The following is a 24,835-nucleotide window of genomic DNA, read 5'->3' as shown; positions in this document are numbered from 1 at the left end:
GAGCTGTTTCCAAGTGCCAAGAGGGAGGAGAGAAGAGAACAGGAGGTGGAGGTGAAAATGTCAATCCCAGCTCCTGGGGCTGGCTGTGCCGTGGACATGCCGCTTGCCGGTGGCTTTTGGTCCTTGTCCCTCTGCACCAAGACCACTGTTGCCTCTGGTCCCTAACGTGGCAGCGATGCCGGTGACACCTCCCTGCCTGTGCCGGTGGCTTCTGCTCAGCGCATGCTGTGGTGGGGCCATCGCTGCCAGATCCTGAAGTTCAGCCCATGCCAGAGCTTTCTGGGAAAACCTGAGCTCCACGTTCCTGGCTGCCTTCAATGCTCCTTTCCTGCGGGTCATTCAATGTCCATGAGTGCCCTCCACTAGGAGGAAGGGGGACACGTCCTGCCAACATCCCGTGGGCTTCACTGGGACAGCTTGAAGATGCCCAGGGATCCAAGCCCCTCGCGGCTCCCATCTGGAGGATGCCCCCGGGTCTTCCTGCCTGGGCAGAGGATGGGGGGATCATTTTCTCCAGCTCAGCCCAAGCTCTCACAGTCAAGCGTCCCAGCTCGAGCTCCTGGGAGAGAGATGGGAGGTTGCAGGGTGCCAGACAGAGCAGAAACCCGCAGGGCTGGCCGGGACAGGGGTCCCAGCATCACCACAGGCTGGGGGTTTCCAGCCCCCGTGCTGTGCAAGACCCACAAAGATCCAGGCTGGGCTTCACCTGGGCCTGATCCTGCTCGTGGGGAAAACCCTGCTCTGTGTCTGGGGCAGCCCAGAGCATCCCTGGGGATGGGAGATAACCGGGGTTTGGCTTCCATCTGCATGGGAGGGCTCGCTGGGATCACCCGGAGTGGGGCCTGATCCTGTGTCACGGGCCTGATCCTGCCGCAGGGATGGTGCCGAGGGGCTCTGCCTGCTGCCAGATGGCTCTGAGGAGCCCTAAGCTTCCCATAATGCCCCTAATTGTCCCACAGCGCCGGAGCAGGCGGCCCATCCCAGCTGGTGCCTGCATCCCCCCCGCAGCAGTGGCTTTGGGACCTCTGGCTATTTTTAATCCCAGGAAGCTATTTTGGAGGAGAGAGGCTATTTTCCCTGCCCGCGGCTAATCCTGTCTTACTTTTCAACCTCACCCAGCTATTTGCCGAGGCCGGGTGATAGGCAGCTCCCTGCTCGGGGCAGTCTGTACCCAGGAGGGTTCGGAGCAGGAGGAATTGGAGGGGAATGGGGTGATTCCATGGGCAATGGGGTCCCCAAATGGGGATGGGGCTTCTGGGTGCTTGGCCTGGCACGGCGCAATGGCCAAACCCATTGGTGGTGCCGTGGAGGGGAACGCGCCCCATTTGGGGACACAAAATGACCCAGCTCGCTCCGTGGGAGCCGGGAAGCCATCAAAGGATGGGGACGCCAGAGGTGACGGGGCCGCGTGTCCCCTGGGCGTTTCGGGGACAACGGGGTCCTGGGAGCGCCGGCAAACTGGGACTGAACTGGAAGCAGGTGTTGGGCACATCCCGGCGGAAAGGGGGTGGTGGGGAGGAAAGGAGGGGGGGGTGGTTCGGGGCCGAGGGGTCACAGCCCGCGGGGGGAGCGGGGAGCACATCTGGCAGCGGAGGGGTGGCAGGAAGCATCGTGCTGGCTCAGCCCCCCCCTGCTCGGCCGCCTCGGGGTCCCGGGGGGCCACGCTGCTGCCAGATGTTGTGCAGCTGTCTGCAGCGCTTCCTCTCCCCCTGATCCCTGCATCCTCTGGGAAGCTCTCCCCTGCACTTCCTCGCCAGGGGGAGATCCCCCCAGCCCCCCATCCCTCTGACCCCAGCTTTCTGAGCCCCCAGCTCTGTCTGCTCCCACACTGGACTCTTTGACTGCCAGCTTGTCCCCCCTCCATCTCCTTTCCCACCTCTCCCCAGCTCCTCGCTCCCTTTCTTCTCATGCCAGATGCCCCCCAGCTCCTGGTCCAGGGGGCTCTCACCCCTCTGCTCCTTCCCAATCTTGGGCCATGGTGCAAAGCTCGCCCTGCTCCCCGCGGCGGAGAGAAGGGCAAGGAGGTGGAAGCATCAGACATCATTTATTCCTTTTTCCCCCCCTCTTCTCTCCAAGCGTTTTCCATTTTCCTGCAGTTCAGGGGCCAGGTTGGCTGGATCCTGCTCAGCACCCGCAGCACCGAGCAGCAGCAAGCGTGGCTGTGGGCTGCAGGGGAGCGTGAGCCGGGAGAGACGCTCGTCGCCGGCACCTCACACCGACTGCGACTGCGGGATGCAGATAGGATTCGGGGATTAGAGCAGCTTAGAGAGCAGGGTTTTTCCAAGCGGCAGATGGTGCTGGATGGATCCCAGGGCGAGGTTAGCAGGGTGGGAAGCAGGTTCCCGAGCAGCTCTGGGCAGGGCAGGGGAAAATCAGGCAGAAGCAAGGAGGAGGATGATTTTCACCCAGCCTGTTTCCGGACAGGAGCACGAGGGAGGGCTGGAGGGCTGGATCCTTCCCCAAGCGTGCCAGGTGCCAGTGAGGATGTCCCACGCTGACGCCCAGAGCCGGTCACGGCCACAGTGGCAGCAACGTGGCTCTTGCACCTCGTGCCCTGGGAAGCGTCCCTGTGCCCCAGCTCGGCTGAGCTCAAGGGCCTGGGAACGGGATGTGGCTCTGTCACCCATTTGGTCCCTCAGCTGCACACGTCCCTTGCCCCCATGAGCGCACGTGTCCGCTGTGAGTGTGCACGCTCCTGGGCGTGCACATTGTTCTGTGAGCACACGGGGACAGGGACTTCCCCCCGCACCCCCCTGCCTGCCCCTGGGGGGGCTTGGCCACAGGGACAGGGCTTGTGGGCACCCGGGGGCTGCTGTGGGGCTGAAGTGGGACAATCCCCACTGCCCCACGGCGCTGGCAGCTCCCCAGGCTCTGCTGCTGCTGTGGAGATGAACGTCACCCCAAATGCTGCCGAGGGAATTCCCAGTGACCAGAGTTCAAGAGGTGACAAAGTGGGGACCAGAGAGAAACCCCATGGCTGGGAAGGCAGCGCTGGTGGCTGACACTGGGTCAGGGAGCCCCGGAGCTGAGAGCAGCCAAATGAGCTGGGATAACGAAGCAGCAATTAAGGAACCCATTTCCACGCAGAGGGGTGCAGCGAAACCAGCCCCAAAGGAAGCAGGAGGAGGCTGGTGGGCTGCAGAGAGGAACCCAAACCGCCCTGGCCAGGCATTTTGGGGGAGTAGGGGAAACTCAGGCTCCAGTGGGGAAGCCCAGCCAACAGCCCGGGAGTCACCAACACTTTCTGGGAAGAGTGGGAGCCGGGGGAAAGCCCTGGGGCAGCCCATGGGGATTTCTGCTTGGAGCAGGGAGGTGGGCGTGGGGAACCCAGGGGATGCCGGAGCTCCAGCCCACCCTGTGCGGCTCCACAGGATGGAGACTGGAGGGCCCATGTGTCCGGACCAAGCTATCCACACTGGTGGGGAGATGGCAACGGATGGAGGGAGGGAGGGAGGGAGGGAGGGATGGATGGATGGATGGATGGATGGATGGATGGACGGACGGACGGATGGACAGACGGACGGACAGGCAGATGGACACAGGAAGAGGAGGGGGGATGGGTGGATGGATGGACAGGACGATGGATACAGGGAAGGAGGGAGGAAGGGATGGATGGATGGATGGATGGATGGATGGATGGATGGACGGATGGACGGACGGACACACAAGTTGCGTCACTCCAAGCAACAAGCAGGCATCCTACAAAGGATTCACTGGATCCAACCCCAGGGCCTCATGTCTGGAGTCTGTCCTCCAGCCCCACAGTGTTCGGAAAGAGGAAGCGTGGCCCCCGGTGTCCCCCCCGGGCAGCCCAGGGGCTATTCTGGGTTTGGAGAAAAGCGGAAGGCAGCACCGGGCGGGCGATGCCCCACAGGATGCCGGGGAAGGCAACGGACAGGGAAAGAGGAACCCCAACACATGGCCCCCCTCCCTCCCACAGGACCGGGAAAGAGGATCCATGTCACCTGAGACATAACAGGGGGTTTTGAGGCACACAAGGGGAAACTGGGCAGCCCCTTGGGTGAATCCTGGGGAGCAACACTCAGAGAGTGCCTCGCACCTGGGAATCTGCTCGGATGGGCAAATCATGATAGGGGTCTATCAGCCAGTGTAGACATGCTCCCGATAGGGCTAGTAGCCATGGGCTTCGGGAGTCAGGATCGCTCCACTGGGCCCTTTCTAGCTGCAGGGAGGAGCGACAGAGAGAGCAAAGCCCAGCCTGCTCTGCAGCAGGCAGGGAAATCTAGGTCAGGGCTTGCTTTAAAAGGGGGCACAGAGCCCAGATCGCTCGGCTTCCAAGCGAAGCCACAGCGCGATGATGCCTGCCTGAGCCCGGCACGGACGTGAGGAACCAGAAGCTGGGAAATGTCTGTGCTCATCCAGAGCAACCCCGCTGCGGGAGCTGTGGTAGCCGAAAACACCCATGGGTGCCACAAACCGTCTGCGTGGCCGTTCATGCAATTCCTCACTTTCCTGGGAAACAGGCGTGATTTGTAGCTCTGGTTCTGCCAGGGCTGGAAAATGAGGTGCTGCCAGGGGACGTGTGCTTTCCAGAGGAACGGAGAGATGCTCAGGCATGGGGAGATGCCACTCGCCTCCCAAAAGTGACATTCCCCCTTCCTCCACCTCCGCACGGCTGGAAGGGAATCAGGGAAGGGAACTGGCCCCAGGCCCTGACATTTCAGTGGTCACCAGTAAATGGACCAAAAAAAAAAAAAAAAGTCCCAACCGAGTGAAAATCCCAGTAGCAGCAAAAGGGGAACTCAGGGTATGCAGAGCTGTGTCTGCCAGGTCTGTGGGCAATGCAGAGGTTTTACCCCCAAACTCCTGCCCAGCCCCAGCAGAGCTGCCATGGTTTCAAACAGAAACAATCCCCCACAAAGAGGAGTTTGTGTTTTCCCTCCCTGCATGCAGGATCGCTCTCCGCTTCCCAGCGCACTTCAAGGGCTTGAGATGGGGAATAATAAAGTTGGCAGTACAGTGCATTTAATTAAAAGCCAGCACTTGAAAGCAGAGCAGAATCAGGGGCTGGGGCAGTGGGTACTTGGAGGGCCATGTTCCACATCCCTCGATCCCTGGCCGTACGGAGACGCTGGAACCCGCAACGGGGTTTCACGCCTGGCAGGGCTGGCAGAGGCCACTGCAGCTCCCTGCCAGCCACAGCCCTCCCAGATCCTCCCACTGCAGCCACCTCTTGGGGCCAAATTATTAGGAATGTAGGCTCTGGTGAGCCTGGAAAAATCCCTGTTTTCACATAGCCTCAGCACTCGGCCGCTCCCCAAGTGCTCATCCTCAGCAACCCAAGAGATGGAGTGAGAAAGGCTCGGAGAACTGCAGGAACTGGGAACAGGGCTCCAGTTGAGGGGGGTTTCCAGCAAGTGGGATGGAAGGGCTGATGGAAGCGGCGTAGCCCAGACCCTCCCTGCTGCTTAAAAGCAAGGCAGGGAGCTTTGGCTCCGGCTCTGCTTCCAGAGGGAGGGCAGGGGTCACAGGGAAGCACGGAACCCTCTTTTCCTGCTATCACCTCCCACCATTGGGGCCACTGCCACCAGCTGCAGGTGGGCACCCCTGGAACATCTAGGCACCCTCTTAACACATGGACACCCCTGCAACATCTGGGTATGTGCTGAACATCTGGGGACACCTGGAATACCTGGACACCCCTGGTAGACCTGGACACCCCTGGAACATCTGGGTGCAGGGCAGGCCCTGATGCTGGTGGCCAGGCTGTGGGTGGAAGGAGGCAGAGCTGCTTATATGGGAATGGCCTCAAGCTCCGCCAGGGGAGGTTCAGGCTGGACATTAGGAAAAAATTCTTCACAGAAAGGGTCATTGGGCACTGGAACAGGCTGCCCAGGGAGGGGGTTGAGTCACCTTCCCTGGAGGGGTTTAAGGGCCGGGTGGACGAGGCGCTGAGGGACATGGTTTAGTGTTTGATAGGAATGGTTGGACTCGATGACCCAGTAGGTCTCTTCTAACCTGGTTATTCTATGATTCTATGATATGTGCACATCATAATTTTCTCCAAGATAGAAAGGACGTGGATCTGTTGGAGCGAGGGCAGAGGAGCCCATGGAGATGATCCGAGGGCTGCAGCACGTTCTGTATGAGGACAGGCTGGCAAAGTTGGGGTTGTTCAGCCTGGAGAAGGCTGTGGAGAGATATTAGAGCAGCTTCCAGTGCTGAAAGGGGCTCCAGGAAGGCTGGAGAGGGGCTTTTGATCAGGGAGGGCAGGGAGAGGATGAAGGGGAATGCTTTTAAACTGAAAGAGGGGAGACTGAGATGGGATCTTGGGGAGAAATGTTTTGCTGTGAGGGTGGGGAGGCCCTGGCCCAGGCTGCCCAGAGCAGCGGTGGCTGCCCCATCCCTGGAGGGGTTCAAGGCCGGGTTGGATGGGGCTGCGAGCCCCTGACCAAGTCGGAGGTGCGGTCGCCGCCAACCCCGCTGCTGCCCCCTGCCCTTCACCCGCGATCAGGCACCGCCGCCCCCGCCCCGTGACGTCACGCCCGCACCGCCTCTTCCGGTACCGGGGGGGCGGGGGGAAGCGAACGTGGCGCCGTCGCCGCGTCCATGACGTCACGCTCCGCGACGCTTCCCGGAAGTGGAGGGGAGTTTGGGGGGGGAGTGGGGGAAGGCGGCGCCGGGCAGCGTCATCGGGGGGGGCCGGGGCGCCGCCATGGAGAGCGGCGGGCAGGGTAGGGGGACTGTGAGGAGGGGGGAGGGCACGGGGAAGCGGGGGGGGAGCTGGGAACGGGGAGAGGGTCCGGGGAGGGGGGGCCACGAGGGGGAAGATGGGCCGGGGAGGGAGGAGCGGGAGAGGGGAGAGGGGCCGGGGGGGGGGCATGAAGGGGAAGAGGGGCCGTGGATGAGGGGGGGCCATGAGGGGGAAGAGGGGCCGGGGATAAGGGGGGGCCGTGAGGGGGAAGAGGGGCCGGGGATAAGGGGGGGCCGTGAGGGGGAAGAGGGGCCGGGGATAAGGGGGGGCCATGAGAGGGAAGAGGGGCCTGGGAGGGTGGGGTCATGAGGTGGAAAGAAGGGCTGGGGAAGGGGGGCGATGAGGGGGAAGAGGGGCCGGAGATGAGGAGGGAGGAGCAGTGAGTGGGGAGAAGGGCAAGGGGGCTGTAGAGGGGAGAGGGAGCCGTGAGGGAGGAGAGAGCATGAAGGTAGAGAGGGCTTGTTGGGGGAGAAGGAGTGGGTGGCTGGGGCAAGGGCCATGGGGGTCCTGTTAGGGGAAAGAGGGGACCTGGGGTTCAGGAGCTGTGAGGGGGGAGAGGGGCCATGAGGAGGAGAGGGGAGGGCCTGGTGTGTGTGTGCAGGGACAGGGTTGGGGGGGTGGGGCTGAGAATGGGGAGAGCCGGGCTGTGACCAGGGAGAGGGCACAAAGAGGGGGAAAGGGGCTGCAATGAGGGGAAAGAGGCCCAGAGGGGCTGCAATTCTGGTCCCTGTGAAGGGTGCTGGCAGCTCATGTCCTGCACCCCAACCCTCCTCGGGGCTTGTCCTCCCTTTCCCCTCCTCTTTCCCACCCTACAGACTTTTCCTTCTCCCTCCTGGGGGTCGTCCTCCTACCCCAGGGCTGGTGTTGGCCACATTGGTGTTTAGCATCTGGGGCTGGGCAGAGGAGCTGTTTCAGACAAGCAGAGCCCAGTGCCTCTGTCTCGCCTGGCAGAGACTGGTGGAGGAAACTCCACGGGCGGTTTCTCTTCCTCTGTCTGGGCAGCCCCTCTCTTCACCTTTTCCATCAGGCTGCACTGCTTTGCATACCGTGCCTCCCTTGCTGATTGCTTATCCCCTCTGCCTCTGCTCCTCTCTGCGACAGATATCAACCTTAACTCTCCCAACAAAGGGCTGCTGGCGGGTGCCATGACAGATGTCCCTGTGGATAGCGCGGCTGCGGCCAGGACCCCAGCACCCGAGGGACTGACGCTTGCTGAAGAAGAGGAGTTGAGATCCGAGCTCGCCAAGGTATTGGGGTGCTCGCCCTCGCCAGCGTGGCCACCATTGTGTTGTGCTCGGATGGAACAAACGGGAGCTGTGGGAGCAGGGCTTGGGTTTGCTTTAATTTTGCAGTGGTTTTACCTTTGGATCTCTCAGCTGATTGTTGAAATGCACAAAGCTGGAGACACTTCAAACGCTCTCGGTTGTTGCCTGTGTTTTCCCGGAATGAATTAATTTAGAGCTGCAAGGAAATAAGTGGCTTTTGATGCTGTGAGCTTATTGTAGGCTTTTAGCTCTGTTTGAAGCAAGAAGACACTTTAGGCAAGCAGTACGCAAAAGAAACTAATTTTTCTTAGGGCACTGAAACAACAGAGCAGTTAACATGCTTTCTTTTTCTACCTTTTATTCTTAAATATTTATTATACTTGTAGGCAGCTATTTTTGGTGCCTGAATGCTTTTGAGGAGCTGAGATCTTGTAATCCAATAGCTGCCCAAAATTCAGGGTTATTTTAAAATTCAGTCATATTATACCTTCTGTCTGCAGCGTAGCTGAAGATAAAATTGCAGCTGCTTTCCTGTTGTTCCATTTGAGAATCTTGTGCTGATGCTTTGGCCTGCAGGTCCTAGGAACAGAGGTCTTTGCGTTCTGGGCAGTCACGCAAATCTTGGTGATCCAGCTGGGAATGAATTGAACTCTCTCTGCCTGGAAGCAACTCCAGAGCGCTTTGAAAATATTGTAAGAAAGATCTCTGAGGAAAAAATCTTTGCTTTAATGATGCCAGGGGAAAAGAATTGTAAAGTAGAACCCTTAGTAAAGTTTGGCAGCTGATTTTTATCTGCTGTTAAATTCCAGCGCTAGGAATGAGTTCTATCTTGGTGTCCTGAATACAATACAGTGACTTGTGTCTGATCTCTAGACCTCCCTTTCCAGCACTGTTCCTGGATTGTTCTGCGTCAACCTGACATTCCTACCAGTTCTTTAAGTTCATGTTAATGAAATCTTGTTAGAGGAAGGGAGAAAGGTGGCTTAATTTTCTGACTTACTGAGCTGTGATTTATGACAAACCCCTGCCTGTCTCTAAGGTGGAAGAAGAGATTGGCACTCTCAGGCAAGTCCTGGCTGCGAAGGAGCGGCACTGCGGAGAGCTGAAGAGGAAGCTGGGTTTGACTCCCTTGGATGGGCTAAAGCAAAACCTGTCTAAAAGCTGGCACGATGTCCAAGTCTCCAATGCGTAAGTGTTGCTTGTGATGCGTGTTTATTTAAATATGACTCCATAGGAATTATTTCCCAGCAGCGTGTTCCAGGGCTCTTTCAGGTAGTTGGAGAAGTTTGCTCTGATGGAGTAAAAGGTGCTTAAAAAGAAAATAGCTTTTCTTATGTCAGTGGGACTGAACTCTTGTGTCTGCGATCTGGATAAACTGTTGCTGGATGCTCTCTCCCGTGATGTCAGACCTGGATTGTCACTGAACTGTGCAGTTTGCCCCTTTCTGCCCATTCTTTGAGGTGCAGGCAGCTGCTGCCTTGTTCTGAGCTCAGGCTCAAGGCAAAAAGCAAGAAGTTGCAGAACTCTGCTGCGTAGGGCTAGCTGGGAAGCTGTTTGAGTCATGTACCTTGAATTAAAAAGCCTGCACCTCTAATATTGGTGTGTTGCACAGTCACCTCTGCCTAAAGGAGGTCGGAAATTAGACCAGGCGTTAAGGGTATGGTCACTGTGGAGCTTGGCAGTGCCAGAAGCGAAGCCATGTAGGTAAGTTGGACCCTGAAGTTGTGCCTGGGTGTGAGGAACTCTCGGTACCCACAGAGATACTGTTTGGTCTCAAAAGTCTCCCATAACATCATGGGAATTTAGTGCCGACAGCGCTGCTGGAGGCCAGATCGCTGAGCGGTTCATCTCGCTGTTCTTTCCCTTTTGCCTCCTCTCCCCTCCTACATCCCTGCCTGATTTCTGTTGTTCTCCTGTAAGTGAAATCTGTGTCTTTGAATAATGAATATTGAAGTTATATTCATTAACGCTTTCTGTTTCTAGTTATGTGAAAACATCTGAGAAACTTGGAGAGTGGAATGACAAAGTGACACAGTCTGACTTGTGAGTGCCCGGGGCTCCCCAGCCACTCCTCCTTGCTCCTTGCTGCGCTCCCCGATTTGTGCTGCTCACTGTTCTCACAGGCATCAGGGTTGACCAGGAGCTGGAGGGATGGTGAAGCAGGACTCTGATTAGCAGCATGCCTGGCTTCCTGCCATAAGTATTCCTTGGTTGTGGAGGAGATGAGTAAATATTACTGCTATCATCTCTCATGGCCTTGCTATTGCAGAGGAAACATTCCGATCAGTTACCAGACCACGCTGTGTAAACAAAAATTGCAAAGAATCAACCACAGTTTCCCTTTCCCTGGTCATCGGAAGGGTAGTTTGTTGTGATTGTGCGTCTGGTTAGTGAACCTCTCTTTACTGTGAAACTGTGTCTCTTCTTGTCAGATGTGGTAGGAATTGGTTTGATTATTGCCCTTCTGTGCTGCAGGAGAGAGAAGGCGGCCAAAGGCTTTTACCTGTAGGTGGAAATGGGGGCTGTGCAAATGCAAATGTGTGAGCTTTTGAAAGCTGCCATGCAGCAGCTCTTCTGCATTGGTGTATGTGAACATTATTCATGATGTCAACACCAGAAAGCCATGAATTTTCGTCTTGGCAGTAAATACAAGCAGGGCACAGATGTGGACAAAGAGCATCTGGTTACTTCTGTCTCTAGAACTCTTTGATTATATTAGATAGAGAATCATGGAACAGTTTGAGTCAGAAGGGACCTTAAAGCCCATCCAGTCCCACCCCCTGCCATGGGCAGGGACACCTCCCACTGGATCAGGGGCTCCAAGCCCCATCCAACCTGGCCTTGAACACCTCCAGGGATGGGGCAGCCACCACTGCTCTGGGCAGCCTGGGCCAGGGTCTCCCCACCCTCACAGGGAAACATTTCTCTCTGAGATCTCATCTCAATCTCCCCATGAATCATTTTGATTCTTGCTGCATGTCTGATTGTAAGGGAGACCTTGAATGTTGGCTGCACTAAAGATTCTCTCCTTTCTGTGCCTTGTGTTGAAGGAGACACCTTCTGTAGTGCTCGTGTTTGTTCTGTACCTCCAGTGCTAATTTGTTCAACCTCTAAGGTGTTGGGTTTTATGTAGGTAAAAGTGATTTATAAAGGTAAGAAGATGGAACCAAGTTTAACGGTTGCCTAGGTCATGCTGTATTGGTAACACAAAGCTTTGGCTGTGACGTTCAGGGATTTTTGGCCTTGAGCTCCCTTCACTGCTTTGTGCTTTTAGCATGTAGCTGCCATGGAGCGCGTAGGAAGGGAACAGAAGAGACAAAGCCTTTCAATTGCTGACACCTAAACTACAGGCTTTGTTTCCATGTGCTCAGTGTCTGAACATCCTTAAATAAGAATGAACCTGGGGCTTAGGTGTCTTGCTGCCTATTCAACAACAGCTCTTTTCTTTCTGGCTGTAATAGAGAAGGAGAGAAGCTGTTGTCAGAGGAAGAAAACCTATGATACTGTCAGTGTAAAGAGATGCTCATACTGTGGAAAGTGTCAGAATCAGCCTCTGTGGTGAGCCTTGGCACTGCATCTAACCTCCATTGTGTTTGTAGATATCTTTCAGCCAGCAGCACACTGGAGGACTGGAATGAAAAATTAACTCAATCAGAAGCGTGAGTGTCTTAACTGTCAGCGTTAACAAATGCTTTCATGACAGTCTGCTGCCACTAATGCTGTGTGCCCCTGCTCACACTCCTCTGCTTTGACTCGATCTACTTAAACAGTTCTCCTTTCTGGCTTTTGCTTTTCTAACCCAATAAATGCTTCTTCTGGGAGAGAGGGCTTTTCCTCAGGTCTGTATTTGATTTCATTGTGGTCCCAGTGATGCTTTTCAAGTGCCTGCCTGCTCTTGGAGAACTGGCTGAAGGCACCAGCTAGCCCAGACCTGTGCGCCACGCGTGATTTCAGCTGCCAAGCTGTGGCGTAGCCAGCCTGACCTCCTCCCTTCGCCCTCTGCAGGGAGCAGGAGATTTGCTTTTTGCTATGGTCCCTGATGAGAACAAATAGAGCTTTGGTGTCCGAGGCAGCAGTTTTGCCATGTTGGGCCTCAAATGGACTTGAACAGCTTAAACCCCACAGCTGTTGTACTCCAGTTGTTGGCTGCAAAGGTCTCTTAGCTGTGTTTTTGTTAAATGCCTGAAATTAAATTCTCATTTGGACTAAATTATGGAAGCATGTTATGGCAGTTGGCCTTCGGACTTCTCGCTGCATCTTTCCCACAGTGTATAACGGAATCCTTCCCAGTGATGCAGTGGGGACAGGTAGGCAGTGTCATTGTGGTCTGAACTGATTTGAACCGTGGTAAGGGAGGTCTTGGGTAAGCCAGCTTTTCCTGTTCTTTGGACTGGGTATGAAATTCAGTCCTTTGAGCTGCCTTGGGGTTGGCAGTGGGTGTGGATAGAAGGTTGTCTTCATCAGAGCGGTGAAAAATGAGCAGTTATAAAGCAGGAGTATCACAAAAAAAACTTTAGAGCATGCAGATTCAATATTCCATGTATGTTTTCTAGATGAAGAAGAGTCCAGAGAAGAGCAACAAAGCTGGTGAGGGGGCTGGAGAACAGGCCTTATGAGGAACGGCTGAGAGAGCTGGGGGTGTTCAGCCTGGAGAAGAGGAGGCTGAGGGGAGACCTCATTGCTCTCTCCAACTACCTGAAAGGAGGTTGTAGAGAGGAGGGTGCTGGCCTCTGCTCCCAAGTGACAGGGGACAGGACGAGAGGGAATGGCCTCAAGCTCCGCCAGGGGAGGTTCAGGCTGGACATTAGGAAAAAATTTTTCACAGAAAGGGTCATTGGGCACTGGCAGAGGCTGCCCAGGGAGGGGGTTGAGTCACCTTCTCTGGAGGGGTTTAAGGGACGGGTGGACGAGGTGCTAAGGGGCATGGTTTGGTGTTTGATAGGAATGGTTGGACTCGATGATCCGATGGGTCTCTTCCAACCTGGTGATTCTATGATTGTAAGATGTAAATTGTCACTGTTTCATTTGCTAAACAGTGACCTTGTTTTTTTATGCTTGCTGACAGTGTGACTGGCTCCAGCGGTGTTTAATCTGTGTTCCTCCCCTGGGTGTGCCTGCTAGAATAGAAAACTTCTTGTTATATGTGTTTCCTTGTACTTAACAAGTGCCAGAAATGTGGCGGAAGTGAGCTTTTGTAGAACACTTAGGGCCTGAATAGCCGTGGCGTGCTAGTTTTCCTGCTTGCTTTGGCACTAGGCAGGGTGACTGTTCATAGTAGCAAGGCAGATGCTGATGGAAATGGAGAGGCAAAGGGGCTTGAGAGCTAAGATCTCAGCAACATCTCAGAAACTGGTTTTCTACATCCTTTGTCTAAAGCTCAGTAAATGCGAGGAATCGAGTTAAAGAAATCCAAGGATGAGGTTTTACTCCTATGTTTTGGGTTTTTTATGCAAATACATTCGCTTTCCTGTTGTTTGAGCTTCTCTGCATAATAACTGAAAGGTATCCTGACTGGACTGGAAATGGGCTGAGCTCCTGAGCTCATGGGGCTTTTGTACGTGTCTGGATTTCCTGGTAGTTGCTGTTCCTGGCCATGGACTTACCCTCTGTGAGCAGAGAGGACAGAAATCTGCCCTATCTGCCCCTCGCTCCTGTTTCACTGTAACCAGAATGCAAGATGGCTCGGATGGTTTGTGTTCTTAGCCAGACAGCACAAATGGTGGTTGCTGGAGAGGAGCAAGTGAGAGGAACCCAGTATTAGTGGATAAAAGAGGATTTGAGGGTGCAGATCTGGCTTCTCCCTGTCCGGGTTTATAGGAGAGGGAATGCAGTGAAATGCTGGAGCACTACAAGGCAGAGATTATTTCTGCAGCTTCTGCTGCAGCCAATTGCGTGTTGGTAGAGCAAGGTATTAATTGGAGCTGGTATTTATTACTTCTAGATTTGGATTACTCTATTGTGCTTTGTACTCCTGCTAAGGGAGGAAAGTGAGTGTGAATTTAAAGCTGTGGCAAACCTGGCTGCGTCTCTTGCAGAAGAGCAGTTGTGACTTTTAGGTCAGGACTGGGCATAGTTAAGTTGCATTAGAGGCTTGTATAACCTGATCCCTGGTTGTCACAGGCGCAGTTCCACATGTGTTTCTGCTGGCAGTTCTGGGTTAGAGAGCTGCGCGTCGCAGCTGCGCTTTCCTGGCTCTGCCTCCCGCGTTGCAGTGGTGAAGGCGTGTACGTGTGTGTGGGAGCTGCAGCTTCAAGACTAGGCTGGCAACCTGATCTGGCTGCCGCTGTCTTTTTTTGTTCTTCCAAGTTTATATTTCAGCTGGATTTCAGTCTAGATCTCTGTCGGCACAGGCAGTTTGTGCTGGCGTCGTGGAGGAGCACACTTGGGCAGAAGGAGCAGCAGTTCAGCGCTAGATCTTCAGTTATCTTGAGAACGTTGCTGTCAGGTGTGGGAAATACAGTGGGAAACCTCTGGCTTTTTTCTGCTGAAGCTAGACATAATTCTTGAGTCTGCAGTGTGTGTGGAGAGATGGTTCCTTTGAGGCTGTAAACCATTCCTCTTATTGGTATCACTTGACCCCAGTTCTGGTGCTTCCTATACGCCTGTTTGGAGAAAATGAGCTGGGAGTCATAGTCGGCTGTCAGCATGGTGCTTTGAGCCTTGGGCTGTTTGTAGTGTCCTTCTCCTAAATATCCTGGTCATGCACAAAAGGAATCTTGAGCTCCAATATGTGGAATAAGAAAACATAGCTTAGATTGTTGAGCTTGTTTTCCAGTCTCAGTCTTTTGTAATTTGGGGAATACCATAAATTTGGATGTTAATCACCCACCGTGGAATAGCTTAGAGAGGATGAGTTAATGAAAGTGGCTCAAAGATTCGTTGTCCTTGAGATTAGTCTCATCTGAAGGAAACAAAGGCGCTCAAGTGTCTCTCTTCTCCAGCTCTGGTATAAACCTGAATGTCATCGCTTGGCACGTAACGGCTGTCAGACCGCTCATGCGTTGTGGTTAATGGTAACTGATGGGAAGCTTCTCTACCAATTTATTCCTAAGCTGCAGCTGTAGAGAAAATGCCAATTCCTGCATGTCTTTTCTGTGCCGTAATGTTAGTCTTGCTTCTGTTCTCCCTAACCCAACACTACAACAAACACTGTAACTTCTTCAAGGCTGCAAACAAGGAATATGTTCCTACGCTTATTTTCTCACGGAGACCGAAAGGCAGTTATAGAGCAAATAGGGTATGATTTCAGGGTGTTTGAGTTTCCAAACTTGGTGTTTCCAAACTTGGGAGGGGTTTATGCAAATATTGGTCAAATTTAAGAGCGCATGGTCCAAATGGTAAAGTGAGTGTAGGGAAAGGTTAATCCTACACTTGCTGCTTTTCTGAAACTTTAAGTTCTTGATTATATGCAAGACTGAAAGGGGCTTTTTCAGCAGGGTCAGTGCAGCTCACTAACCTACCTTCTTTCCTTTAATATGGGTTCCTCTTTCAAAAAGGTAGGGTGTTTCTTGCTTTCCAATCCTACCTATTAGTTCAATTTATGATTTTTTTTTTTCTACTTAGTTATAAGAAGACCCAGGAAACCCTTTCCCAGGCAGGACAGAAGACTTCAGCAGCCCTTTCCAATGTCGGTTCTGTTATCAGCAGGAAACTTGGTGACATGAGGTAAGGTTTCTGTGCTATGCTCTGGTGCTTTAATCCGGATTTCAAACTGTAACGAGACTTTACACAATAACTAGACTGTTTTTCCATTTTCTGCGTTGGCAGCGTGTAGCTTTCGATGGATTGCTGCCTTCTCTGTGGCCCTGTGCATTGTAGTTTAGGACATACTGACACTTGTCTATGGGATAAAAGCAGTTTTAAGACATTTAAGTTTGATTTGGCTTAGGAGAACTAACAGAACATTTTTGGCAGTCTTCGCCCTTTTACTGTCATAGAGTTTTGCTGCAGCTTTTACATCAAATATAAGAAAGTAGAGGTCATGTTTACCTCTTCCATTCAATACTGGATTATGGAGATGTGTTTTGTCAGTGTTACTGCTTGGAATTAGAAAGGCGTCATCACTCCTGTGCTTCACACTTCAAAATGGGGCCAAGTCTGGATGCTGCGTGTGGTGCAGTCCAAGCCCTGTGTGTCAGCTTTCCCTGGAGAAGGGCAGTACGCCTGCATGACGATTAGAAGATGTGGATCAGTTCAGAAGATTTTCACAACATTAAAAATGTCTCCTTGTGGCTGGTGGTTACCTAGATTGCCAAGGCAGGTGACTGGGGAGGCTGGTGCCCTTGCTTGCTGGCTGAGGTTTTTGCTCTGGGAGTGTCTTAGCTGTACAAAATTGAAAATTAGAACTGGTGATTTCCCTGATTTTTGGAAATTTAAGCTGAAGATGAGCTCCCCACTAATGGCGGTGTCGAGGTTATTCATGCAGAATACCTTGACCGTGTTTTTCTTGGAACTGAGACCTAATTCTGAACGTATGACCTGCCTATGTTATTAGGGAAGTATTCCCAGAGGTTGTATTTAACATGATGTATCAGACCTTGGATTGAATGAGTAGCTGTCGTTCTTTGTAGGGAATTTCCTCTTCCACTGTGGCTGGGAGTATCCAAGTGGTAAGAATGTGTTGGCCTCTGATCACATAGCACTGCTTTATTTTACTTCTGTCCTCAGTCAGTTATTTACTGTGTTCCTGGAGGGCGATTTGTGGTGTTTGCAGTAGCTCGCTTCTCTGAATTTGGCAGAGGACTGGTTGGCTTCCTACTTTTCCCAGTATTCAAGTTTAAATTTGTCTTTCCTGGAAATTATGTAGTCTACAAGAAGATTTGCGTGCAATCACAAGAGATGGATACTGGCACAAGATGCGATGGTAATAGATTTTGCTAAATTGTTGATAGTGAAGTAAATTCAGTGCCCAGCTTCTGTGGTCTGGGCAAGCTGATGTGGCAAAAGGGTGTGAGCCGAGCTTTTTGTACCAAACAGGGAGCTCCTGAACCAGTGTTGCCACCAGATGAAGCCATTCAGACAGGCTTGGTCCTGCCTGTTGTCTTCTGGTTGGGAGACTCCATTCGCCGTGCAGCTGCAGAAATGTTTGAGCCATTGGAGGAGCAGAAGATGGAGGGAGGGGCTGCATGGCTGAGTGAGGAGAGTGCCCTTTACTGCTGGTGACGGCTGGCCTGACGCAGCCGTAGTGAAAACTGGCTGTGCAGTCAGCCTACAGACACGTCAGACCTTTGCAGCTTTGCCACTGCTCAGCATTAATCACCACTTTAAACATCTGCATTGCTTTTTCAATCTAATACCTTGGGTGCTGTATTGTGAAATAGAGGCAACTTCTGTCTTTTAACTTAGAAATCTCTGCCAAAGTTCTTTCAGCAGGATTTGCATTATATTTGTGGCCCTGTGGGGGAACACAGTAATGGGTTTTTTTTTTTAAGACTTTCAGTTTCCCTGTGTGTATATAAACAGACTTCTGTCTCCCGCCCTGTGTTGAAGTCTTGAAATTTCTGATTCTGAATGAGGGTTAACTCTGAGCATGAGTTTCTGCAGGAACTGTACCACTTTCCACCCTTGCCAGGTGAAAAGGGAACAATGTTCTGATACATGATCAGAGCTGACGAGGAGTGACCTCTGTTGTGTTGTTGTGATGGCTTCTCTGAAGGAGTGGGGATGATCTCTGCTCTCAGAGAATCTCTGTCACAGGCCTCGTAGCCTACACTGCATCCTCCCTTACTGTACTTTCCTTTTTCCTCTGAGACTACAAACTCACTTGTAAATCAGGTTTATTTTCCATCACTGGAAGTGTCGAGATAACAGAAGGGATTTCCTTGTTTAGTCAGCCTTCAGCAGTTGATAAATGCAAGGAAGGCGTGATGAATGGGACAGACGCTTCTGATACATGGAGGGCGTAGTCGTAATTCCATGAAAAATGCTTGGACCAAACTGCTGTGAAATGCAAGTAATGTGCCCTGGGTTAAATCATTCGGGTGCTTGTATTCTGGTCAAAGTAACTTTAAATGTTGTAGGTGTGGGTTGTACAGAGACACTGAAGTTAGTGTGGTGACCAGGCACTGACTATTAACGTTGTTGCTCTGTACCCAGCCTCGAGGGGAGAAAATGGAGTTAGTTACTCGTGCCAATTCAGCCTTTTCTGTTATCTCTACTTGCAGTTACAAAGTAAATCGACTTTCAGACGTTGTATTCATGTATTTTACTGACCCCGGTAAAGTACAGAACAGCGTTTCTTCTGTTGATAGCAGCTCACCCTGTGGGTTTGTGCCCCCAGATACACTTTGTGTTGTCTGAGTTTGCTGTGCATAATACTACAAACAAATTCATTATGAAATATTAGCCTGAGCCCCAAAGGTGCCTGCAAATTCCTAGATTTATATGAACTTTAAATCCTTATGGAAGGAGGAGAAGGTTTGCTGCCAGGTCCAGGCATGGACGCCCAGCAAACAGACCAGCGCTTGTGGTATTGCCTACAGGGCAGTATGGTGCATGGACGTGTGTTATCTGTGTTCTTTAAGCAAAAGGAAGCAGAAAGTTGATTTATTTCACATGCAAAGACAGCATTTCAAGGAGTCTGCCCTGCCAGAGAGCCGACTTGGATGCGTAGGGAGATGAAACCATAAAGCCTAACAGCTTTGCTCTGGATGGAAGGAAAACCACTTGTAGTCCTTGCCAACTACTTTAGATCCAACTTACCATGAGTGCTTCCTCCTGCAGAGACAAAAATCATATTTAAGTGGAATAAAACACTGCATCTGGTAGAAGAAGTCCCTTGAGAGCATCCTGGTGACCTTCCTAGCAGGAGTAGGAAACCATGGTCTGTTATTTCAGATGACTGAGGTGGCCCTGCACTGCGGAATCACACACGTGAATCTAGTGACCTGGGGCAGAATAGTTTGCCTTGAGACCTAAAAATGGGCAACAAGGTTGTGGGGTAAACTTGATACATTTTATCCAGAGACTTTTACTGTGCTGCAAGGTGTTTGTTCTCTGAGCTGTAACGCCGAGATCTGCAGGCTTGGCGAGATAACGTGCAGGTATTCTTTGCGGAGATGCTCAGCCAGGAGTCCTTGCAGTGCTGTCTTTGCATGTGATCTCGTGGGGGAAAGTGGGGGAAGGAGGTGTCTTTACCTAATTAGCTGGCACTTGATAAAAAACTCAGTTTAGGGAAATATGCTGTAAAAGAAAAAATCCCCATGAAAGCAGTGGACGGGGGTTGGTAAAATGGTTTGGGTTGCCATTGCACACCCACTTCTTTCTGTTCCAGCACGTTATGTTGCTGTGGGTGCTGCTGTCATCCTGAAACACCCCTTAGCTTGGCTTATTTGAGTTAATGAAAAGCGATGGTTTTCACTTGCTTCTGTAGTTTATTTTGAGAGGCTTCCTCCTGCGTAGTTGACTTTGCTGTCCCATGATCCTGTGACCGTGTTCTTGCTCCACTGCCCTGTGTTTACTGTTTAGATCTGCATAAGTATCTGACTGCTGCTTTCTTTTTCTCTCTGCTGCTCATGGCTTCTCCCAGGGCTCACCCCTTCTCGCATTCCTTTAGGTAAGATACTCTTCAAGGCTACGAAAGGAACATTTGTTTCTATGCTGGGCCCTCACGGACAGTAAAGGGGAAGCTGATTATTTAGGCCTTGCCTACTTTTGCTTTTGACACAGATTGAGAAACCTACCCCAAACCCATGCCGTGTGATTGACTTTTGTGTCACTGTAGCAGTTTGCAGTTAACTACTTGTGCTGATCGTCCTGTGTCTGGAAAACTTAAGTTCTGGGCTGCTGCTGTTAAATAAGGGAAGAGAGGGCTGGCTCTTACAGCCTATGTGTGAGCAGTAAGGGCTTAAGAGCTAGGGGTACGCTGGTATCTGTCTAAAACTGTCTTTAACATTTTCCTCCCTGTTTTGAATGCTTCCGAGTAGCAGTTACTCCATCCGCCACTCGATAAGTATGCCGGCAATGAGGTAACGTACCGAATACCCGTGTCTGCTGAGAGGGGCCAGTGGGGGAGTGCACCGACTCAGTCGTTACTGGGGTTTTGGCTCTGACTTGTACAACTGGCTCCCTCTTAAACAGACCCTGCTTGTTGTATGGGGTAACCGTGTCATGCAGTTTGAGTGCTTTGGAGCACTTTTATACCCAATCTCTTTTTGTGGTTATTAGCACCTGTTTTGTTCTCATGACCATACCAAAATCTAATTGAAGTTCGCAGTTTTCAGAGGTCCCCAAAGGGCAGGGATTACATCCTCCTCTTACACTGTGCGACACGGCCATACAGAGATGAATCCTAACCTGAACCCTCTGTCTCCATCCTGGAAGCTCCCTGCACTTTTCACATGTCCGTGTGGTGCATTAGGTGATCTTGTGGGAGAAGCGACTGCTGGGACTGGACGAGGCCTACGGAAGCCCCCTCTGTTCATCCTTGTTCCATATTGACAGAAATTTTTTTATGGGTGCAAATATAAGTGATTCTTCACAGCAAAAATAGCCAAGAGGAGGGTAGTCAGCTCCCAGCACTCTGCAGCCTAGCCTGGGGAGAGCTGCTCTGTATGAGTAATCGCCTGGTCTCAATCCTCAGCACAGAGCTCTCCTCTGGAATCGTTCACGAGCAAAGCAGCTTGACAGGTTATCAAACACTTGACCTGGTTTTCTTTGCTAGAAACATGTAATCTTCTGATTAATTTATTATGCTGTGGTTTTTATGAGCATTTCCTGCTGCAAATGATCGCTCCTCTAGTAAAACTGCCCATAGGTAGAGGCATGTGGCCCTTCCCCCTCCTGCCCATGGGATGTAATATGGGAAATGGAAGCCTTTGTTTTAAACCCTTTTCAGTTTTTCCTTTCCATTATTTAAGACAGTGTGCTTTCTGTTGGAGGCCTTGTAAAACTAGGAACTAGCTTCTTCTCTACTTACCCTGCATTGATTCCCTAGTTGAAACAGGATTTATTTCAGTCAGTGTCTTAACTTAAATGGACTGCACGTGGTATAAATGTTTTCCTTCTGAGTTTGCATGTGGTATTCCTGTCTGGTGGGGCTGAAAGGGTTGTGCCAAAGGCCATGAGGAGCTGGAAGTGCTCTGGGTGCTGCTGTTACTGTGTGGGAGTGGCCAGAGCACCCAGCTACCCTGTGTGGCTTGATTTATTTAAGAACTAACTTGTCTTGATTTGTTCTTTGTTGTTTTTTCTCCTTTCTGAAAGGAATTCTGCAACCTTCAAGTCATTTGAAGATAGAGTTGGGACCATAAAGGTAATGATCTGCTTTGCCTTGTGAATACATAGCGTGAAGCCTTCTGCAGAAACTTGGATTTCTACAATGTTTTTCTTGTACTGGGGCAGACATCTCAGGTCTGTGGGGTCTGTGCCACAGTAGGTGGCTGAGATTTGGTGTTCCCTGCGCTGCTTTCTTGTTATCCTGACTCTCTTCTTTCCTTTCAGTCCAGAGTGGTGGGCAGCAGGGAAAATAGCACCGACAGCCTCCACTCCCCCTCTGGAGTGGGAGACAAGCCTCCACACGACAATGCTCCTTTCTAGACCTGCTTTGTGGCTTTGCACGGCTGTGCACAACCGTAAGAGCGAGCCCCCTCCCTCCCACATCTTCACAACAGCGACAACATGCGAATCCAAGAAGGGGCTGAGCGCCATTCTGGAGAGATCCATCCTTCATTCATAGACACTGCTGCTGAATCTGAGTCAAATAAAGAGAATGCAAAGTTTTGTATACAAATAATATTTTACACTAAAGTTTGTAGATGTATCACTGCTGTCCTTTTGGGAGAGCGTGCAAGGTGGAGTTTCCTTAACGTAGCTCAGAAATGCCACTGGTAGAGATAAAAACAGTTTTCCCTCATCTGACCTGACTTGGGATGGATATATTGCCCTGAGCAGCATGAGGAGGGCAGTTCTTGGAGAAGCCAAGTGCACGGGCATTGTAGCTTCAGCTCCTGGCTGTGTTCTGTGTGCGGGGCATGCCGTGCAGCTACTTTTTTAGCTCCCAGGCTTCTCCTGTTACTGTTTTCTCTGTCTCTCACTGGTAAAGGGGGCAAACTGTAGGGTTTTTTTCTGGGCTTCCACAAGGGAAACTTCACACAGCAGCTGCCTCATTGTTACACTAACGCTCTAGCTTTAACAAAACTAAAATCTTTATTTTTAAATGCAATGAACTTTAAAGAAATAAAGCTTACAAAAAAAACCCACAAAAAAACCAGAAGCTTTGGCATCATATTAGGGCGATGCTCCCTAGGACTCTGAGACTGAATTGCAAGCCTTACATCACCCGACGCTTTACTTGTTTCTGGTTTTGTTCTGTAGAGATGACTGCAAGGGTTCTACGGCTGGATGTTGAGCGCTGGAGTTTTGCATCGTACGGTCATAGCAGCATGCTTGTAAGCCAATTCTTGTGTTAAATTCAGTGGCGCACTCTGTTTCCCGAGTGTATGAAACTTGCTTCTCCCTTCTGAGTTTATGCCTTCGTTCTTGGAGGAGGAATTTCTGAAGGCTGCTAGCAACAGGGCCAGGTTTTAAAGGTCACAGCTCTCCCTGGTGATGCGGCCACTGTGCTGGAGGGGCTCTGCCCCGCTCCTCTCCATGGGCCCCTCTGTCTGGTACCTCTGACTGTGACTGGATGGGTTTTTTCAGTTGAAAGCCCCAGCCCTAATCTTGGTTTACAAAACTGGCAGAGTTGTGGAGCTGAACCGGTCCCTGCAAGGGCTGTGGGTGTTTCACTCTTTTGATGCGCAACTTCATTGCTCAGGAGCTGAACAATTCCAAATTTCCTTCTAAAGGCCTGATTTTATTCTAGGTGAGGTGCCTCCACGTAGAAATACCTAGGGTGAGCGACTCTGTGCCTTAGAGGCCAAGTGGGACTTACTCAGGTCTTGCTGTGTACTTATCTGGGTAGTTGTAGTGGTTTATCACCGGGGGGGACGGAACTGCCTCTGACCCTTCTTTAGAGAAGCAAGTTTTGACACTTACCCACAGATTAATCCTGTTTAATCGCTCCCTTCCCTCCCACAGACCTGGGGACGAGACGAGATGTTAGAAGACAGATGTACTAGGCAGTAGGGGAGTAGAGTGGTTTACTGGTTTGAAACTGGCTTCCCTGCATGGAGCAGAGCCAGTGAAACGGGGTTTGCTGGGGCTGGGGTATTGAACTGTTTATACACATAAATAGTAAGGAAACTTGTCAATAAAACGTTCCTTTGGGAATAAATGGGGTGAATGTTCTGGTCATCTTCTGTTTAACAATAGTGAAGTCTGCTTGCAGGTGTCTGTTAACAGACTTGTCAGGCAAATGCTGACTCCCTGCAGCAGTGTGGGGCGAGAAGCAACTGAAATATTCAATCCTATCCCTTTGCCTTGTTTGTCTAGGGGGTCTTTGGATGCTTTCTCATAAAGGGATGCATTAAATTATGTTAAGTCTGGTTATAGAATCGTCAAATGCTTTGGGCTGGAAGGGACCTCAAAGCCCATCCAGTCCCACCCCTGCCATGGGCAGGGGCACCTCCCACTGGATCCAGTTGCTCCAAGCTCCATCCAACCTGGCCTTGAACTTCTCCAGGGATGGGGCAGCCACCACTGCTCTGGGCAACCTGGGCTGCTTCTCCCTGTAGCAAGCATTTTGTAAGCAATTTGACACTTAACGCTTGTGAGAGAGTTGCGTGACTGCTCCAGGAGCCTCTGCTCATCCCCTGCTGAGTGGGCAGCGTCTGGAGCCAAGTGCTGGCTTGGGAGCTTGGGCTGGCCCCGTGCGGGCACTGGGATTTCAGCTTCTCTCCTTGGCTGCAGGCTCCATGCAAGGGCCAAGGTCAGGGCTGGAAAGTGCTACGCATCACCGATGTTTCAGGGAGAGGAGGGGTACCTGGTGTCCTCTGGAGCGTTGGTGTCAGATCTGGGCTGGGGACAGGGGCTCTGAAGGAGCCACAGAAGGAAGAGGCTGGGGAGAGGAGAGGTTGGGGACGCGTAAACAACTCTTATGAGGAGCGGCTGAGGGAGCTGGGGTTGTTTAGCCTGGAGAAAAGAAGGCTACAGGGAGACCTTTTTGTTATCTACAACTATCTGAAAGATGGTTGTAGCAAGGTGGATGCTGGTCTCTTCACCCAAGTGACAGGGAATAGGATGAGAGGAAATGGCCTCAAGTTGCAGCAGGGGAGGAGCAGATTAGACATTAGGAAAGATTTCCTCATGGAAAGCATTCTCCGGCACTGGCAGAGGCTGCCCAGGGAGGTTGCGGAGTCACCATCCCTTGGGGGGATTTAAAAGATGGGGAGATGAGGTGCTCAGTGATCTGGTTTAGGAGCGGACAGGGACAGTTGGGCTTGAGGATCTCAAAGGTCTTTTCCAACCAAGCGATTCTATGATAAATGGTGATGACTCCCTTGGCAAATGGGATTAATCATCGTTCGTTCCTTTAAAACATGAGTTGGAGGCAGCAGACGGTAAAGGCCATTGGAGATGCGCAGGAACATGACGCGCTGGCGTGGCTGTGCTAGGGTGAGGTGCGGGGCCCGGGCAGCCCCCAGCCCCACTGCCTCCTGCGTTCAGCCCCTGGGGCCACTGCCCCTGTGCTGCAGCCCCAGCCCCACTGCAGCCCCACTGCTCCCTGTCTTCAGCCCCTGGGACTGCTGCTCCTGTGCTGCAGCCCCCTAGCCCCCCTGCACCCCCCTGCTCCTGTGCAGCTCCCTAGCCTCCCTGCAGCCCCCTGCTCCTGTGCTACAGCCCCCTAGCCCCCCTGCAGCCCCCCTGCCTCTGTGCAGCCCCCTAGTCCCCCTGCAGCCCCCCTGCTCCTGTGCAGCCCCCTAGCCCCCCTGCAGCCCCCCTGCTCCTGTGCAGCTCCCTAGCCTCCCTGCAGCCCCCT

The 24,835-nt window shown here is 52.0% G+C and overlaps 1 protein-coding gene across 19 annotated transcripts; it reads left to right on the top strand.

Moving 5' to 3' along the window:
- Positions 1–6,586: 6,586 nt before the first annotated feature.
- TPD52L2 (TPD52 like 2) lies at positions 6,587–23,195 on the top strand. 19 transcript variants are annotated; one of them, XR_011338696.1, is made up of 11 exons: positions 6,587–6,695; positions 7,817–7,962; positions 9,020–9,168; positions 9,964–10,023; positions 11,580–11,639; positions 15,544–15,645; positions 18,144–18,196; positions 19,508–19,534; positions 19,905–19,946; positions 21,181–21,229; positions 21,418–21,503. XR_011338696.1 is itself a non-coding variant. In XM_069871581.1 (11 exons), exons 1-11 carry the CDS (start codon positions 6,677–6,679, stop codon positions 21,511–21,513), a joined length of 789 nt encoding a protein of 262 aa, XP_069727682.1. In that variant the 5' UTR covers positions 6,587–6,676; the 3' UTR covers positions 21,514–23,195. The 19 variants fall into 19 exon arrangements, 18 of the variants coding, with proteins under 18 accessions (XP_069727682.1, XP_069727686.1, XP_069727685.1 ...); XM_069871581.1 differs by lacking the exon at positions 18,144–18,196 and adding an exon at positions 16,551–16,589 and having other exon boundaries at positions 21,418–23,195; XM_069871582.1 differs by lacking the exon at positions 18,144–18,196 and adding an exon at positions 16,551–16,589 and having other exon boundaries at positions 6,614–6,695; positions 7,844–7,962; positions 21,418–23,195.
- The last annotated feature ends 1,640 nt before the right edge of the window (positions 23,196–24,835 follow it).

The sequence above is a fragment of the Phaenicophaeus curvirostris genome, chromosome 18 (genome assembly GCF_032191515.1).
Source record: "Phaenicophaeus curvirostris isolate KB17595 chromosome 18, BPBGC_Pcur_1.0, whole genome shotgun sequence".
In the NCBI taxonomy this organism is placed as follows: domain Eukaryota; kingdom Metazoa; phylum Chordata; class Aves; order Cuculiformes; family Cuculidae; genus Phaenicophaeus; species Phaenicophaeus curvirostris.
Note: the sequence above shows the minus strand (reverse complement) of the source record. Positions and strands in the feature narration are given on the sequence as shown.

Coding starts and splice junctions, on each gene's coding strand:
- TPD52L2 (XM_069871581.1), top strand. Junction 10,024..11,579: donor AAAGTGACACAGTCTGACTT/GTGAGTGCCCGG, acceptor TTGTGTTTGTAG/ATATCTTTCAGCCAGCAGCA. Junction 19,535..19,904: donor CCCTTCTCGCATTCCTTTAG/GTAAGATACTCT, acceptor GCTTCCGAGTAG/CAGTTACTCCATCCGCCACT.